The sequence below is a fragment of the Schistocerca serialis genome, chromosome 9, assembly GCF_023864345.2.
Source record: "Schistocerca serialis cubense isolate TAMUIC-IGC-003099 chromosome 9, iqSchSeri2.2, whole genome shotgun sequence".
NCBI lineage: Eukaryota > Metazoa > Arthropoda > Insecta > Orthoptera > Acrididae > Schistocerca > Schistocerca serialis.
The window spans coordinates 380,495,216-380,515,071 of record NC_064646.1 but is presented as its reverse complement, the minus strand read 5'-3'; the positions used below and the strand labels follow the sequence as shown (position 1 = coordinate 380,515,071).

Here is a 19,856-nt window from a genome sequence, read left to right as displayed (position 1 = left end):
CCCTGTTTGATAGCCATTTTCTGCACCTTCAAATCCTCTCTGTTACCTTCTACAATATTAATTCTCTTTAAAAAAATTAATAAATAAATAAAAAAAAAAGGTACACCGTGAAAAAATTGTCTGAATGGGATAGAAATTGGTAGATGTGATGCACATGTACAGACAAACAAATGATTACAATACCAGAGAAACTGGATGATTTATTCGAGAGAAAGAAAATCACAAATTGAGCAAGTCAGTAACATGTTGGTCTACCTCTGGCCTTTATGCAAACAGTTATTTGGTTTGGCATTGATTGATGAAGTTGTTGGATGTCCTCCTGCGGGATAACATGTCATATTCTGTCCAATTGGTACATTAAATTGTAAAAATCCAAAGCTGGTTGGAGGGCTCTGTCCATAATGGTCAAACCGGTCTCAACTGTGGAGGGATCTGGTAACCTTTCTGGCCAAGGTAGGGTTTGTCAAGCACAAAGACAACCAACAGTTGAGCACTATCTTGCCCAGAATTGCTTGCCATGAAGGGCAACAAAACAGAGCATCTTAACTGTCGCCTGCCACATGACCCAGCGGCCAGGAATGGTGCGCTGGGCTGCCGTTTCATTTTAGATTAGATTTTGATTAGATTTACTTTCATTCCAATTGATCCATAGTGAGGAGGTCCTCCAGGATGTAGAACATGTCAGAAAAACAACAATACATGAAAAATATTTACAACTCAAACAAATAATCTAATGTACCATTCCACAAGTCCCAAGTGGAATGATTGTCATTTTTTAATGAACACTATATGAAAGAGTCATTTTACAAATACTAATGCACTGAATTTAAAATAAAAAAAGTTTCTTTTAATTTACCTATAATGTAATAAATGTGTAATACAACTACTATAATACTTATTTACAATGAACACTTTACTGCACTGAAATGGTGTAGAAGTTAGATTGTACTTACTTACACACACACACACACACACACACACACACTTATTTACAATGAACACATTACTGCATTGAAATTGTGCAGAAGTTATATTGTGTGTGTGTGTGTATATATATATATATATATATATATATATATATATATATATATATATATATACACACACACACACAAATCAGATGGTTCTACTGAGAAATTCATCAATGGAGTAGGCTTCTCTTAAACTGAATTTCATTGGTTGTTAAGCTTTTTATGGCTGCTGGCAAGTTATTGAAAATGTGTGTTCCTGAATAATGCACACCTTTTTGTACAAGACTAAGTGGCTTTAAATCCTCATGAAGATTATTCTTATTTCTAGTATTGATTCCATGAATTGAGCTGTTGGTCTGAAAAAGTGATATATTTTTAATGACAAATTTCATTAAAGAACAAATGTATTGGGAAGCAGTAGTTAGTATCCCTAGTTCCCTAAACAGGCTTCTGCAGGATGTTCTTGAATTCACACCACATATAACTCTTACTGCAAGTTTTTGCGCCCGGAAAACTTAAGCTTGGCTTGATGAATTACCCCAAAAAATAATCTCATATGATATTATGGAATGAAAGTAAGCATAGTATGCCAGCTTTTTCAGTTTTATATCCCCTATGTCTGAGACAATTCACATTGCAAATAGAGGATGGTTAAGATGCGTCAGCAGTTCTGTGATGTGCTTTTCCCGGTTGAATTTATTATCAAGCTGTAATCCCAAGAATTTAACACTGTCCACGTCTTCTATCTGCTTGTCATCATATGTTAGGCATATACTCGTGGGACACCCCTTACAAGTTCTGAACTGCATGTAGTGTGTTTTTTCAAAGTTTAGTGATAAGGAATTGGCTAGGAACCAGTGATTAATGTCCACAAATATTTTATTAGCTGATCTTTCTAAGACTACACTTGATTTGCTATTTATTGCAATGTTTGTATCATCGGCATTTCATAGCAGTAGCCCTTTGGTTGCCATTCGTGATGTCCTTATTGCAAAGCAACACATCAACGATATTCTACACTTCACTTTTTTGTCCTTCATGGCAAGTCATCCTGGGCTTACGTTTCAGCAAAGTAGTGACTACTTGCGCATAGCAAAAGTTTCTACTGCTTGTCTTGATACTTGACAAACCATACCTTGGCCAGCACAATCACCAGATCTCTCCATAATTGAACCTTTTAGAGCATTATGGGCAGGACCCTCCAACCTTCTCAGGATTTTCATGATGTAAAGTGCCATTTGGACAGAATTTAGCATGACATTCCTCACGAGGATGTCCAACAATCCTATTAATCAATGGCAAGTCAAATAAGTGCATGCATAGGGGACAGAGGTGGACCATTGTGTTAATAACTTGCTCAATTTGTGAAGCTCTTTCTCTTGAATAAATCATCCAATTTTTCTGAAATTGTAATCATTTGTTCGTGTGTACATGTACATCATGTCTATCAATTTCTGTCCCATTCACAAAATTCCTTCATTGTGCTTCATATTGTTATTATTATTATTATTTTAAGGGGATCACATGCATCAAGCTCTTGTTTTGTTTACTTATTTCTGTAGATAACTTGGTGTATTTGTAATATTATTCATCTCTGAAATGTGTAAGGTCTTGTTTAAGTTCACCAACAGTACGATTTTGACTTTCAAGCATCTCATCCCTGTGTGTGTAAGCTAGCTGTGTCCGATGTTAAAAAAGAACTTGCCTCTATTATTTGAACTGCTTAGTTATGCTACTCTGCATTTCTTTCAACTGTCTCTTTATACATTTAGATTTTCAATGATTCTAATAACATCTTTAGCAATTCCAGCTCAATTTTTTTTATTCTGTTAGCAAGATTAGCTTGACTTGGCAAGATTAATCACATCATAATAGAAAAATCTTATTTCACTGGACTGTCTACACATATTCTCTGTTGACTAGTTTTAGGAAACATTGTGAAGACATTTTGATCCACAACCTCAAGAGTACTGTTAGTACCAAAACTATGTACAGTTCTAATATACTGCCCATAACTTGAATCTACTGACATTGCTTTCCTTGTATCTGCAATCTTAATTATGTCTGTACTTGCTAGTTAGCTATCTTGTCTTTGTCATCTATTTTGGATTTGTTGCTACGTTACGTACAAAAGATCCTAATGCAACTCAGTACACTACCTCACACAAAATTGTTTTTAATAGTTACAGTACACTATCTATACTGTCAATCATGTTAAGCAACAATGCAGTGCATTGCAATACTGAGCCCTTTGCCTTGTTGTGTGTGTGACACTTACTTTTGTCTGTCTGTGTCGGTGGAAATAGTGGTCATGTGTGTGCCAGTTATGCTTGTGTGAATGTGTGTGTGTTTTCTTCTCCATACGGAGGCCCTTTAGCTGAAATCTAAAATGTATAACACTCTTTTCATTATGCATGTCTGTGACTCATTGTCTCCCCCATATGGTGAGTTGCAATCTGTTGTTATTGTTGTGGTCTTCAGTCCAGAGACTGGCTTGATGCAGCTCTCCATGCTACTCTATCTTGTGCAAGCTTCTTCATCTTAGAGTGCCTACTGCAACCTACATCCTTCTGAAGCTGCTTAGGGTATTCATTTCTTGGTCTCCCTCTACAGTTTTTACCCTCCATGTTGCCCTCCAGTACTAAATTGAGATCCCACGATGCCTCAAAACCAGTCCTACCAACAAATCTCTTCTTCTATTCAAGTTGTGTCACAAATTCCTCTTCTCCCCAATTCTATTCAGTACCTCCTCATTAGTTACATGATCTACCCATCTAATCTTAAGCATTTTTCTGTAGCACCACATTTTAAAAGCTTCTGTTCTCTTCTTGTCCTAACTATTTATCTCCATGTTTCACTTCCATACTTGGCTACACTCCATACACATACTTTCAGAAAAGACCTTACCATTGCCATTTATATCCTCTCTACTTCAACCATCATCAGTTATTTTGCTCCCCAAATAGCAAAACTCATCTACTACTTTAAGTGTCTCATTTCCTAACCTAATTCCCTCAGCATCACCTGATTTAATTTGACTACATTCCATTATCCTCATTTTGCTTTTGTTGATATCTTATATGCTCCTCTCAAGACACTGTCCATTCCATTCAACAGCTCTTCCAGGTCTTTTGCTGTCTCTGACAGAATGACAATATCATCGGCAAACCTCAAAGTTCTTATTTCTTAATCAAAATATCCACGGGTGTACTGCCGGTCTACAGTGTCCAACGGGCACAATATTTCGGCGATCATACATGTCGCCATCATCAGGCGAACTGACGGACTGAGCTCCTGTGAATGTGCCGGTACGGAGATCCATAAGCTATGGCTGCTCAGGGGGAACTGGGTTCGGTCGCAGCGGCGCCCGATTTAAATACCCTCCGCCCGCGGCGCACTCCCTCCGCCGTCCGCGCCCCGCGCCACGGTCGCGTGGTGGAACAGATTGCTACGGCGTCTGAGATGACGTCAGTGTGGTGGCTCTGTCTGCCGTGGTCGTCACAACTATATGTTTGCTCGATTTACTCTTGATTAACCCAATCGCTGGTTCCCAAGCCTTGCTAAGATTATAGCCACAGTCACGGTTTATGAGGCTTGGAAACCAGCGATTGGGTTAATCAAGAGTAAATCGAGCAAACATATAGTTGTGACGACCACGGCGGACAGAGCCATCACACCAACATCATCTCAGACGCCGTCGCAATCTGTTCCACCTCGCGACCGCGGCGCGGGCGTGGAGGGAGTGCGCCACGGGCGGAGGGTATTTAAATCGGCCGCCACCGCGACCGAACCCAGTTCCCTCTGAGCAGCCATAGCTTACGGATCTCTGTACCGGCACGTTCACAGGAGCTCAGTCCGTCAGTTCACCTGATGATGGCGACATGTATGATCGCCGAAATATTGTGCCCGTTGGACACTGTAGACCGGCAGTACACCCGTGGATATTTTGATTATCAAATACGCCGGGAGAAACTCAAGAATCACTTCTTATTTCTTATCCATAGATTTTAATTTGTACTCCAAATTTTTATTTTCTTTCCTTTACTGCTTGCTGAATATATAGACTGAATGCCATCGGGGAAAGGCTACAACTCTGTCTCACTGTCTTCCCAACCACTGCTTCCCTTTTATGCCCCTGCACTCTTATAATCTGGTTTCTGTACAAATTGTAAATAGCCTTTTGCTCCCTGTATTTTACTTTACCCCTTCCACCTTCAGAATTGGAAAGACAGTATTCCAGTCAACATTGTCAAAAGCTTTCTCTAAGTCTACAAATGCTAGAAACGTAGGTTTGCCTTTCATTAATCTGTCATCTAAGATAAGTCATAAGGTCAGTATCGCCTCACGTATTCCAACATTTCTATGGAACCCAAACTGATTTCCCTCAAGGTCAGCTTCTACCAGTTTTTCCATTCATCTGTAAAGAATTCATGTTAGTATTTTGCAGCTGTGACTTATTAAATTGATAGTTTGGTAATTTTCACACCTGTCAACACCTGCTTTCTTTGGGATTGGAATTACTATATTCTTCTTGAAATCTGAGGGTATTTCGCCTGTCTCACACATCTTGCTCACCAGATGGTAGTGTTTGCCTGGCTCTCCCAAGGCTATCAGTAGTTCTAATGGAATGTTGTCTACACTCGGGACCTTGTTTCGACTTAGTTCTTTCAGTGCTCTGTAAAATTCTTCACACAGTATCGTATCTCCCACTTCATCTGCATATAAATCCTCTTCCATTTCCATAATATTGTCCTCAAGTACATCACCCTTGTATAGACCCTCTGTATACTCCTTCCACCTTTCTGCTTTCCCTTCTTTGCTTAGAATTGGGTTTCCATCTGAGCTCTTGTATTCATACTAGCAGTTCTCTTTTCTCCAAAAGTCTCTTTAATTATCCTGTAGGGTGTATCTATCTTACCCCTAGTGATATATGCCTCTACATCCTCACATTTGTCCTCTAACCATCCCTGCTTAGCCATTGTGGGCTTCCTGTTGTTCTCATTTTTGAGACATTTATATTCCCTTTTGCCTGCTTCATTTACCGCATTTTTACATTTTCTCCTTTCATCAATTAAATTTTATATTTCTTCTGTTACCCAAGGACTTCTACTAGCCCTCATCTTTTTACCTACTTGATCCTCTGCTGCCTTCACTATTTCATCTCTCAAAGCCACCCATTCTTCTTCTACTGTATTTCTTTCCTCCATTCTTGTCAATTGTCCCTAATCTTATATCTGAAACTCTCTACAACCTCTGGTTCTTTCAGTTTATCCAGGTCTCATCTCCTTAAATTCCCACTTTTTTGCAGTTTTTTAAGTTTTAATCTACAGTCATAACCAATAGATTGTGATTAGAGTCCACATCTGACACTGGAAATGCCTTGTTTCTAAATCTCTGTCTTAACCTTATATAATTTATCTGAAACCTTCCAGTGTCTCCAGGCCTCTTCCAACCTTCTTTCTTGATTCTCAAACCAAATGTTAGCTATGATTAAGTTATGCTCTGTGCAAAATTCTACCAGGCGGCTTCCTCTTTCATTCCTTACCCCCATTCCATATTCACCTACTGCTTTTCCTTCTCTTCCTTTCCTATTATCGAATTCCAGTCCCCAATGACTATTAAGTTTTCATCTCCCTTCAGTATCTGAATAATTTCTTTTATCTCATCATACATTCTTCAGTCTCTTCATTAACTGTGGTACTAGTTGGCATATATACTTGTCCTACTGTGGTAGGCATGGGCTTTGTGTCTATCTTGCCTACAATAATGCGTTCACTATGCTGTTAGTAGTAGCGTACCTGCACTCCTATTTTTTTTATTCATTTTTAAACCTACTCCTGCGTTACTCCTATTTGATTTTGTACTTATAATCCAGTATTCATCTGACCAGAAGTCTTGTTTCTCCTCCCACCGAACTTCACTGATTCCCACTATATCTAACTTTAATCTACCCATTTCCCTTTTTAAATTTTCTAACCTACCTGACTACTCCTGCGTTACTCCTATTTGATTTAGTATTTATAACCCAGTATTCGCCTGACCAGAAGTCTTGTTTCTTGTCCCACCGAACTTCACTGATTCCCACTATATCTAACTTTAATCTACCCATTTCCCTTTTTAAATTTTCTAACCCACCTGCCTTATTAAGTGATCTGACTTTCCACGCTCCGATCTGTAGAATCCCAGTTTAGTTTCTCCTGATAACGACATCCTCCTGAGTAGTCCCTGCCTGGAGATCCGAATGGGGCACTATTTTAGCTCCGGAATATTTTACCCAAGAGAACGCCATCATCATTTAACCATACAGTAAAGCTGCATGCCCTTGGAAAAAATTATGACTGTAGTTTCCCTTTGCTCTCAGCTGTTTCCAGTACTAGCACAGCAAGGCCATTTTGGTTAATGTTACGAGGCCAGATCAGTTAATCATCCCCTGCAACTACTAAAAAGGTTGCTGCCCCTCTTCAGGAACAACATGTTTGTCTGGCCTCTCAACAGATACCTCTCTGTTGTGGTTGCACCTACCGTACAGCTATCTGTATTGCTGAGGCATGCAAGCCTACCCACCAGCGGCAAGGTCCTTGGTTCATGGGAGGGGGGCAATCTATCTTTTTCACAATATTGTTGTTATTCCATTCTGGACTTTCCCTAGTTTTATTTTTTTTATTATTATTTATTTATTATGGTCAGTACTGCACATCTTTTCTTATAGTCTTGTTCTAGGCCATGAAACTTTTTCAATTTTTTTCTTGTAACTGAAGCTAGCTTCAGAGGTAGTGTTGTAGTATGTCTGCAAATTATCCACTTGTGACTGCAATAACATCTTTTTTTTTCTCAGAATATTGTCAACTGACAAATTTCTTTATAAATGGGAATATTCTCATGTTTATAAAGTTGCTTTTGCCATTTGTTAATCACTCCCTTTTGTAGTATGAATAGTACAAGGTGTACAACTTTGCTTCCGTTGTTTTCCGTTGAGTGGTGACAATGGTAAGTAGTGGTCAGAAGAAACAGATCGCAGATGTCAGGCAATTAGATTGGACCTGGGTCAACATAGCCTCATTCAAACATTAGTCGATTTGTGTCTGCATCATAAAGTTTTTCTTGATTGAAAATGTCAGTTTACAAGCCTATTCTCGTCATTTGTGGGAGGTGTTACCGTTTTGTATCAATTTGAAAAAACAGCAGTTGCGTCTCATCTCCGAGTCAAGGTGCAGAATTGGAGACATTGGTGAGTGAAGACTCACGTCAACCTCAAGAAGAATTGGCATGATAAGTGGGAGTGACACAGCAAGCCATTTCGAAATGTCTCAAGGCAATCAGCATGATTCAGAAAGAAGGAACTTGGGTCCCGTGTGAGCTGAAACCAAGAGACGTTGGATGGCATTTGTGTATTTGTGAACAGTTGCTTCAGAGGCAAAAATGGAAGGTATTTCTGCATTGAATTGTGACTGGGGACGAAAAATGGGTTCATTACGACAACTCTAAACACAAAAAATCATGGTGATATTTCGGCCTTGCTTCCACGTTGATGGCCAAACTGAATATTCATGGCTCCAAGATCATGCTCTGCATTTGGTGGGACCAGCTCGGCGTTGTGTACTATAAGGTGTTAAAACCAAGTGAAACAATCACAGGTGCTCGTTATCGAATGCAATTAATGTGTTTGAGCAGAGTATTAAAAGACAAATGGCCTCAATACAGCGAGAGGCACTATAAAGTGATTCTGCAGCACAACAATGCTTGGCCCCACATTGCAAAAGTGGTCAAAACGTACTTAGAAACATTAAAATGGGAATTCCTACCTAACCCGCCATATTCTCCAGACATTGTTCCTCTGCCTATCATCTGTGTAGATTAATGGCGCATGGCCTGACTGACCAACACTTCCGATCTCATGAAGAAGTCACAAATTGAATTGATTCATGGATCACTTCAAAAGATGCACAGTTTTTTCAACTTGGGATTCATACACTGCTTGAAATATGGGAGAAATTAGAGGCCAGCAGTGGAAAATACTTTCAATGATACATGTGTAACCAATTTGATACATTAAAGCCTCAAATGTTGTGGAAAAAACGGCGGAAGCAAAGTTGTACACCTTGTACATTTTCCTAACTCTTTATGGTCTCTTATGCCATAACACTGTCAAATCATAATACTTTGTCAGCTCACTTAATTTGCTATTTTTGCTGTTTATTGAAAATGACATATTAATATATTGCAGGTAATGGTTATGTGCGTTCTGAAGCTGTTGGATCATTTCTGATCCAAAAAGCAAAAGATGCTCGCCGTATGTACGGCCAGCTAATACACGTCCAAACCAACTGTGATGGATACAAAACAGAAGGCATCACTTATCCTTCAGGTCTCATGCAGAAATTACTCCTAAGCCGCTTCTACAAGGAGTGTGGTGTTGATCTACAAAGTATTAAATACGTTGAAGCTCATGGAACTGGAACAAAGGTAACACCCAAGAAACAAGGTGAATTAAATATTTATGCACTGTATACTTACTGTTAAAGCACTATTTGACAAACTGATTGACGTATGTTATATATGAGGCAACAAAATGTTGCTTTCTGATTTGTTATAATTGTGCTTCATGTAACTTTGGATCCTCAGAGCAATCTGTCAAGTGAATAACTATCTAGAATAGTTTTCTTGAAAAAGCTTGATTCAATTGAAAGAAACTGTCTTTGCACCAAAACAATGATTCAGTGCCAAAATTTGCATGAGAGCCTCTGTTTATGGTTGTCAGAATAAATATGTAAATTTTTGAAAAAAAAATAAATAAAAATAACATACTGTCAGTTGTTTTTATTTAATATGCAATTACATAACATGAGAACAATCTACATCTACATCTTGAGCTGTTGGGTATTCTGCCAGATGTTTGCATCGTTTTCGCAGGGTATATTGACAACGTAACTCATTATCTTCATCATGTCCTACCTGAGACTACTTGTCAAATGTACCTTCACTCTTCCCCATTCATTGTTGGTTCCATTTGTTCTGTCTGTGGTCTGCTGCTGCTAGCAGTGTCCTTAGGCAGTCCCCCTTCAGTCCAGAGCACCTGTCTGCTGGATAGTGTTCAGTTTTCTGCCTGGCACAGTTGCAGTTGTTCTGTTTGCAGTCTGCCCCTTCTAGAAATGTTCTGAAAAGATCCATCTTCAGTCCAGTGCACCTGGTGCTTTATCTGCATCCAATTGTCAGCAACACTGGCACATCAACATACCCAACAACCAATTACTTAAAGATACTGCTGTTCCCGTATTCACCACACCCACAACTCAGGGGGACTTCTTACAATGTCTCAAGTTTTGTCGTATTGTATTTATATTCTTGTTTTTGACTGTACCCAAACTTATAACATGCAGTAATGCAAAATACACTCTAGTGGGGTCTCTCTGTCTGCTGATTTCTTCTATTGTAATGAAGAAATAGTAGTGTAAAATAAATATGAGCTTTTTTTTGAACACTTCTATAGTGGTTGTGGAGCATTTATGTGAAGTAACAAGTTAATATGAGGTTAAGTCAATTATTATTCACAAAATAGTTAGAAAATTTTATTGTAATGAAATAGGAAACTTACAAGAACATCATTTTTCAGCATAGTCTCCTTGTGTTTCAATGCACTTGGGCCATCATTGTACAAGCTTCCTGATGCCCTCATAAAAAAAGGTTCTCGTTTAAGCTGCGAGCCAGGAACGCATCGCTTCTTTCACTGCTTCATCTGAGGCAAATCGCCGGCCCCTTAATGCCTGTTTTAGTGGACCAAACAAGTGATAGTCAGAAGGGGCAAGATTGGGACTATATGGAAGATGATCCAGTGCTTCAAATTTTAGTCTCTGGAGCATTTCAGCAGTGTGGGCAGGAGTATGCAGACAGGCATTTTCATGCAACAGCACAACACCTTTTGACAGCTATCCTCGGCATTTGCCTCAAATTGCAGGCTTTAGCCTAGCAATAAGCATCTCACTGTAATGTACACTGTTTATTGTTGTGCCCCTTTCCCCATAATGTTCCAGTATTGGATCTTGTGCATCCCAAAAAACGGTAAGCATCAGTTTTCCTGTGGGTGGTTGGGTCTTGAACTTTTTCTTGCGTGGCAAATTTGGATGTTTCCGTTCCATACACTGCCATTTACTCTCCAGCTCGTAATGATGGATCCATGTTTTGTCACCAGTAATGATCATGTCTAAGAAGTTGTCCCCTTCATTACCATAGTGATCCAAATGTTTTTTGCAGATGTCCAAGCGCGTTTGTTTATGCAACAGTGTGAGTTTTTTTGGGACCCATCTCTCACTAACTTTATGAAACCTAAGTCTGTTGCAGATGATTTCATAGGCAGAACTGTGACTAATTTGCAGATGATGTGCCACTCTGTCAATAGTTAATCATCTGTCTTAAGAGAATCATTTCACATGAACGGTGAATGGTTTGTTCAATTGTGGTGGTAAACGGTCATCAGGCTCCATTGTGCGTAACACTTGTGCGACCATTTCTGAATTTTCCAATCCATTCGTAGACATTCTGCTGTGGCAAAACACTGTTTCTGTAGTGTCCGAAGGTCTTCAGTGAATTTTAGCCCCTGATACGCCTTCTGACCACAAAAAACGGATCACTGAACATTGCTCTTCTTTGGTGCAAATAGACAGTGGAGCAGCTATGATTAACAGCATGGCAGCGATTATGAAACTAACCTAGCAGCTTGAAAATTGCAAAGATATAACAACAAATAGCCAAAGCATGCATCATCAATGTAAAACAACAGTACTACCAAAATAAACAAAAATATAACTGAATTGTGGATAATAATTGACTTACCCTTGTATATTGGTAAATCTGGAACAGTTTTTAATTTATTTATTTTGAAATACACTCAGTGGGAAACAATATTAGCATCTGAAAGTAAACAAAAAAGTGAAATGCTACATTAGGTATTGAGAACTTATGTGGTTTTATTTCAATGATTTCAAAATCAAGTTAAGTGAACAATGAAATTGACAATATGAGCTTACTGCTGGTCCTTTGTCAGTCGAATGTTGTATTCCTTTGTTCCTGGCTACTTATTCAGTTGGGATGAAGGCTGTCACTACTGTAACTGTCTTCTACCTTGGATGGGGGGCCAAAAGGGGCAGGGGATGGGGGTGGGGGGCTTGCCAACTGTTGTAACTGGTCCTCAACATACTGGATGTTAGCAAAAGAATGGAGTTGATGTCTCAGGTGGTGCTTCACATGTTCTGTTAGGAACAGGCTGATTGATCTTGCTGCCCTAGGAAATACTTCAACATCTTGAAGGAATCATCAAGACGCATAACATATGTGAATGAGCATTCTCATGTAGAAAGTTAGTACAAGGATGTTGTCTCATGAGAAGTAACACACAAAGACAGAGAATATCTGTGAAATACTGCTTTACTGTCAGAGTTAATTGGAATTACTTCCCAGGTATGGCATGATTCCACAGACTACCACCTGTGTTGTCTTAATGGTATTCTGCTCATTCAGTAACCAAACTTCTGTGAACCATCAGTCAATAGTGGAGATGACATGGTATGTTGTAATGAGTCAATTACTTGTATCCAGTTGGTTGGTGTAGTTTTGTTTAAACCGTAAGTAGGAAATTCTCCTGTTATATGTTCAGACAATAATTCAGCAATGCTTTGACAGTACATGTATTCTCCCTAACATGTGGTGGGGTACCTTCACACCCAAAGTCCCCACATGTCTGCACAATTCAGCCTTCTGGTCACATGCAGGTGGACAATGACACCTCTTTCGAATTCTATCAAGTGCTGCTAATATTGTTCCATGGAAGCACATGTGATTCTCTTTAGTCCCCCAGAATGATTACCAACCATCTGTTTCACTGCATGCCCATTATATACCTTGTCAGACCTGGGAACTTGGATCATATTGTGACAACATTAATGTAATCTGGTGGCCATTCTAGCCATTACAGCTGATAGCAACTCATAGTCATGTACATGCCTGCAGTTGGTATGTACATGTATAGAATTGCATATACATTGGTCCATTCATTCCAGAGGCTTAACATTTTTGGCAATGTTCTTTTTAATGCAATCTTGTATATTCATTTTCTCACACCAGTCATCTGTAGTGATCTCTCTACAGCAGTGGTTCCCAACTTTTCTTAGACATTTATCCCTGAGTGCAGTCAGACATTAGGTAGTACCCCCCCACCCCCCACCCCCCCCCACCCCACCCTCTGCTGCCCCTCCCCCACATTATCACCAACTTTCAGACCTAACTAAACTATAGAATGAAATACTTTTCTTGGAACACTTTTATTTTTAAAATGATGAAAGATGAATGAAATTTGGTTTGCGTGTGGGTGTATTAGAATGAATGATGAAGGAATTAGTGGTGCGTCACAAGTGCTAACCTCAACTCATTCTCAGGTAAGAAAGCTAACTATTCACAGTGAGGGTTGACACTTATTACAAAACATACTTCCCAAGCATTACGCTTCTCCATAGTGACACTTGCTTAACCTGCATACTGCAACCCCATTTAAAATCAAATATGTTCAGATGTGTGCACTATACTTACTGTTTGTAAATCACTTGATTGCTGCATTCCTTACTTCTGAACTGGCAGAAACTGGATGACTTCAGGTTGTTAATGCTTTGTGTCTAACCACTCTGCTAATAATAATAATAACACTGTGTACAGCAGATGGTAGCCCTTATAAAGTTACTGCTGTGTCATGTTGTCAATTAATTCATTTATCTGTCTCGAAGTGAATAATGAGGGGCATTTGTTACATATATCTCCCACTTTTATCATCAGTGATATACTTGACAAAGCACTATTAATTGTGTAGTGGGTGGCCTGTGTGAGGAATCTGTAACCTCCTCCACATTAATACCACTCACTGAGAACAAGTAATTATTGATAACTTATATAATCAATAATTGTGATAACAGTAATGATATTTTGAAAATAATTTAGCTTTGTTACTGAGACAGAATCAAAATGTTTATTTTTATCCCTCAGAAAATTTCAATGCTCTGCTGTTCGCAGTGTGGGCTCAGCAGGCAGAGACTGTGGTCATGTGAGTGTAAAGTATGTTTGTGAGAGTGTTTGTGTGTATGTTGTCTATTTCCAATGCAGCTATTGTTGGCTGAAAACTCGCTACCTCACAGTCTTTTTATTGTGCCCAACAGTGACTCAGCATCTCCACTACATAGTGAGTAACAACTATCCTATTCATAATTGTTACTTAAAAATATAATGTATTTCAAGAACCTTCCAGAAATGATGAATACTAAATAACAATGTCTGGTGGTCAAGTTTAAACTGATGGGCATATCACACCAGCCAGCGACACTAGCCACTATGCCTCACAGCATGCACCACTGCTTGTGGCATTGCTCCCTTTTCTGGAGAAACAGTGACTTGTTGTTTCAAAAGTTCTCATTGGAGCCAACTAAAGCATTCTGGATCTAGATCTTCTAACTTGTCCTCTATGTGATGTTTCTGACAGATCCTTGCATTCTGGTCATGCTGTTACATCCTCTTCACTTTTGATGAGCATCGAAGGTAGCATCACCCATTGAGGCTTCATGATCATCTAGTGACGGACTGTAGCAGGGCTTTATACGGAGGGCATGGATGACATCTTTGTTTTTTTGTCTTCTTGATGAAGGGTCATAATCCTTGACTTTGTGTGATTTCCAAAAAGCAGTGAAGAACACAATATGGCCCAAAATAGTGATTTAGTGGCTTTTCCAGTAGTCCCACTTTCTGTGCAGGTATAAGAATCCATACCACGTTTCCCAGACTGTATCTCACTGGCCAGTGATTGGCATTGTATTACTCTTGGTCAAACTCCTGACCTTCCAGAGTCCATATATGAGCCACACGCCTTTCTTCTTCAGCGCTGATGATTAGGTGTTTCATGTAATCATCCTGAATATTGTTCAGCTGATACAGGTATTGTGTATCCATTGTCATTTCAGCATTAGAACTGTGAAGCAAAAAGAATGGTGTGAATCCTGTAGTGTCTTACTTCACAGCATTGTATGTGAATGTCCTCCCAGTCTTTCTGTTTGACATCAATGTATGCTGAGAGCACATCTGCCAACATCTTATTAAAACTTTCTGTGCATCCATTTGTCTGTGTATGATAAGCAGTTGTCATCCTGTGAGTGATGTCATGTTGTGAAATTACCTTTGTCACTAGTCTTGACTGGAAAACATTTTCACCATCAGAGATCATTACTTTGGATGCTCTTTGCTTCAAAGTGATATCTTCTATGAGGGATTCTGTAAATTTCAGAGCTACGGCTATCAACACAGCTTTAGTGACACTATAGCAGATGAAGTAAGTGCAGACTATTACCTTCAATTCCAGTTTGTTGACTTCAGGACTGTCCGCAATAGATCAATTCTGATTCAGTGGATTGATGCTGTTGCAGGTGGAATTGATACTAGATGTTCTGGATTGGTTGTGGTATGTACTTCTGTCATTGGCATTCCTTACATTGGTTCAAATAGTGTCTAATTCACGGGAAGAACCTGCCCAGTGATATCTGCATCTGATTCTGTCTAAAGTTGTCGCAAATCTGAGGTGACAAGATGCCAGAGCACCAAGGAAATACTTTAGGATAGCTGGCCATAGATGAGATGGAATGCACCCATTTCTGCAACATTGGACCATAGTTCCACTTAACAGTGCTCTGTTTATTAATTGGAATTCTCCTCTGGTTAGTTCCTCTTCATTCAAGGCTTTTATGGTTTTCAGCAGTGCTAGATATTCCCTCTGTTCAGTAGCTATGTCATTTAATGCAGTGATGACTGTGATATCATCCAATTATTGTGTTCTACCAAAGGATTCCTTGAAAGGCAGTTAGCATCTTTGTGTTTGAATCTAGTTTTGTATACCACTGTGATGTCGTACTCCTTAAGCCTCACTTCCCATCTCTCCAGTCTACCCAAGAGATTCTTCAGGCTAGTCAGCCAGCATAGAGAACAGTGAATGGTTTACCAAATAAATATGGACAGGACTTTTTGATGTCCTGAAAATCTGCAAGATACTCTTACTTGGTTAAAGAATAGTTTATCTCAGAATCGGAGAGTACTCTGCGAGCATAAGATAACACTTTTTCAGCACCTTCTTGAATTTGAACTAGAACTGCACCTATCCCGTAATCACTAGCATCATAGTGAAGTTCTGCCCCAACATTCTCATCATACAATGCTAGTACTGAGAAAGAAGTCAGTGCCTCCTTAAGGACAAGGAAAGAGCTTTCTTGCATCTTGTTCCAGGGAAAATTGGCAGCTCCCTGCATTACCTCTTGCAAGGGATGTGTCTTGGAACAGAACTTCTCTATGAATCACTAATAGCATCTGCGCACTCCACAAAAAATTTTCACAACACAAGTGTGCTGAATAACCAAAAAATCTGTAACTGTTGTTATTTTCCTCTGTATTGGGGTTGACTCCATCATCAATCATTATATGCCAGAAGTATTCATTTCTTGGGTGGCAAAAAGGCCCTTTTTCAGATTTAGGTGGAGGCTTGCAGTCTAATATTCTTCAAGACAGTTGTCAGGCATTTTACATGTTCTTGGCAACTTATATGGATGAATATTAATGATACTTAGTTCAAAAGTTCTGCACCAATGCTCCATGATGCACATGCAGTCAGTGTTTGCACCATTCATTGTTTCAAGTTCTAGTGATTTATTTCTAAGGCACTGAATGTTTAGGCTTAAAATCTGCAAGCGACTAGGGTGAGAACTGGTTACAGTTTTATTTAGGTTTTGTGCTGCCATATTGGTTCCCGTGTCTTGGTGAGATACCAAAAATCCTTGAGAAGGACAGGTTTCCTGCACCCCTCGGGATGTACCTGTACATTGGTCTGTGGTGAGTTGCTTGTTGCTGCAGTTGGTGTTGCTGCTAATGTACTTAATAATGCCATTTCTGTTGTTGTTGCTGTTGTTGTTGTTGATGGTGATACTATTTCTGACACTTCAAATGTTTGTTCTGCCACTATTTCCGTGTTTTCTTGGGTTTTCTTATTTTTCATTTAAAATAATGATTGGATGATGAGGAACTGTAGCTCTCTTGTCATTGAAATCACAGTCCTCTGTTCTTTCTGTTAACACTTTCTCTTTTTTTACATGCTTTGCTGGTGCTGATGATGGTTGTAATGCTTTTACCTGTTTTTTAAGTGTTTTCATTATGGAGTCTGGCGATGGCGATGAAATTATCATTTTGGTTTTGAATTTATTTTGGTGCTTTATTATTGCCTTGTTTATCAGGTTTGCCAGGTATTCATTCCCCAAGCCATTCAAGTGAAGTCCATGTTGTGTGTGGAATCTATGTCCAATATTGCTTATATAAACACATTTCACATTTTTAAAATGTCTGCAGCTTTTTGCAAACTGATTGTTGGCACTTTTTATTTCTGTATTAACACATAACCATTTTACAAGATCATAGCGATGCAGAATATTCACCATTACTACATTTGTTGTGAGTGACATTTCTCAGAAACTGTTTAAGATTGTGCATTGCACTCGCTGTTTCATTTTTGTAGACGTTGTTTGTGCCTCCCTGAAGTACAGATAAGTCTCTATCGTGCAGATTTTTTACCTCTGCAAATGCAGTCATTTTTTTAATTTCACTAAATGGGGCTCTCAGTTTCACTATACCACAGAAATATGTTTTAGTTGTTTCTTTTACCTTACTTGCAAGTCCATGACCATGGCTGTCTGAAAGCACAAGCAGTTTGCTGTTATTGAAGTTCACAATGTGGGAATCGTATTGTTTTACCAAAAAATTCGGCACAATTTTTGCTCAGCACATTTACATTGACCTCATTCACAATTGTTTGTGTCAATAAATTTTCTTCTCCTACCTTACTCACAGAGCCTTTTTGCTTTTCCCATCATTCATGCAAACTGTATGTTGTATTTTCACCATTGGCAGTTGAAAATACTTGAAATGTGTTTTCGTGCATGAAGCTTGTGTAACTTTCACAGCTTTTCCGATTTTGCACGTTGGTCTTGCTGTTATTGCACTTCACATTAGACCACTTTCCAGTAATGGATGATCTGTCTTGCCGTTATGCATTCATTCAGTTTCGTAATTTTATCCTTACAATTTTCACGTGATTTCTTTTTCACGGCAAAATTTACGTATTTCTGGAAGGACACTTACTTAACTTTTAATCTATTTGCCATCTTGCAACACTATATCCCAATCTGTATTACTTGCCCTGAACTCTTGAGATGGAAACTTTGCCCTCCAACATATGCTCACATCCTGACATCATCCTGAACTAAAGCTTTATTAACAACATACACTCACCTGCCTCTCTGTTTTCATTATTACTTATTTCTTTTTTGGTAGGTTGGAATTTAAATAGTTGCAACACTACTGTGGAGACACTATGCAATGGAATCTGCTATTGTCACTGATAGCACACTTTGTTGGCATATCTACCTTACTTCCGAGCAAATGGACTCACCTGTCCCACATCGCTGGTGGTGCACAATAGAGGGACACAGTCACTTGTGAGCAAGCAGTCTAACATAACAATGTCGTGCTTTGTTTTTGAAACAGGAACAACATATTTGGATCAAGACTGAATGTGCCAGGGGCTGTACAGCATGACAGTGTCATTGAGGTCTTCAAGAAGCATGTGGGGAATTGGCATTGCCATACAAAACAGTGGCATGTTGGGTAAAAGCCTTCAACGAAGGCAGACAAACTGTGGCAGACATGCATCGAGCAGGTCATCCTAGCATCTCTGAAGAAGAGGTGTGTGCTGTTGCTGCATTAGCGGACAGTAATTGGCGCCATAAAGTTCATGAGCTCGCCCACAAAACAGGATTAGCACATAAAACTGTGCTTCACATCCTGAAGGAATGCCTGGGCATGCAAAAAAATGTATCATGATGGGTTCCGTATGACTTGACAGAAATGCAGAAATGGATGCATTACGACGCTGATCAGACGCTCTTGGAGTGCTATGAGCATGAATGATGAATGGTGTCATTATGGGTCGCCAGGAAAGTCAAAAGTGCATCAGGGCCCAGTATGGTGAAAGTTATGGTGATTCTTGTATAAGACTGTGATGGTGTTATCCTAACGCATTACATTCCTCAATGGCAGACCATCAGTGGACAGTATTACTGTTCATTTTTGGAGCATCATCCATGACCAGCTTTGCGAAAGAAGCAGCGACACTTTCTGCACAACCCACCCGTCATTTGGCACGAGAATGCGCAGGAGCATACAGCGCAAGCTGTGGCTGCTCTGTTTGGTCAATGGGACTGGGAAGTACTGTATCATCCACTATACTCCCCAAACTTAAGTCCTTGTGACTTTGATTTGATTCCAGAGATGAAGGAACCACTTCGTGGCATTCGCTTCAGAACTGTTTCAGAGATTCGACAGGCAGCAGACCACTCCATTCGCACCATCAAGAGAACAGGGTCTGCTAACAGTTTACTATACCTTCCACATCACTAGCAATGGATTTTACATGATGCTGATGACTACTTTGAAGAACAGTAACAGGTGCAAACATGTAACTCTTTTGTATTGGTTGTGAGTAAATAGTTACCACTATTTAAGTTCCAACAATCGTATTTATTAAACTCCACTAACATAGATTCCCCACCATCACCACCTCTCTCCATTCATTACTGTTTGTTACTTTTTATTTATTGCCTCTTATTACTCTCAATCTCATTTTTTACTATTTCCTGTTCATTCTCCTCCCCTTCCCCCTCTCTCTCCCAGTCTTTGGTTTTTTCCATATATCCTTTTTCTCCTAATTCTTATTTACTCTAGTCATTTAATTTCTCTTCTTCTTAAACAACCTGAACTTTTCACTCTGTC

The 19,856-nt window shown here is 39.3% G+C and overlaps 1 protein-coding gene across 2 annotated transcripts in view; it reads left to right on the top strand.

Moving 5' to 3' along the window:
* Positions 1-19,856, top strand: part of LOC126418869 (fatty acid synthase-like) — a 431,809-nt gene that overhangs the window by 80,868 nt on the left and 331,085 nt on the right. For both annotated transcript variants that reach the window (XM_050085866.1, XM_050085867.1), the window contains exon 6: positions 9,196-9,434. In XM_050085866.1, the coding sequence (XP_049941823.1) occupies positions 9,196-9,434 (239 nt within the window). The remainder of the gene's footprint in view (positions 1-9,195; positions 9,435-19,856) is intronic.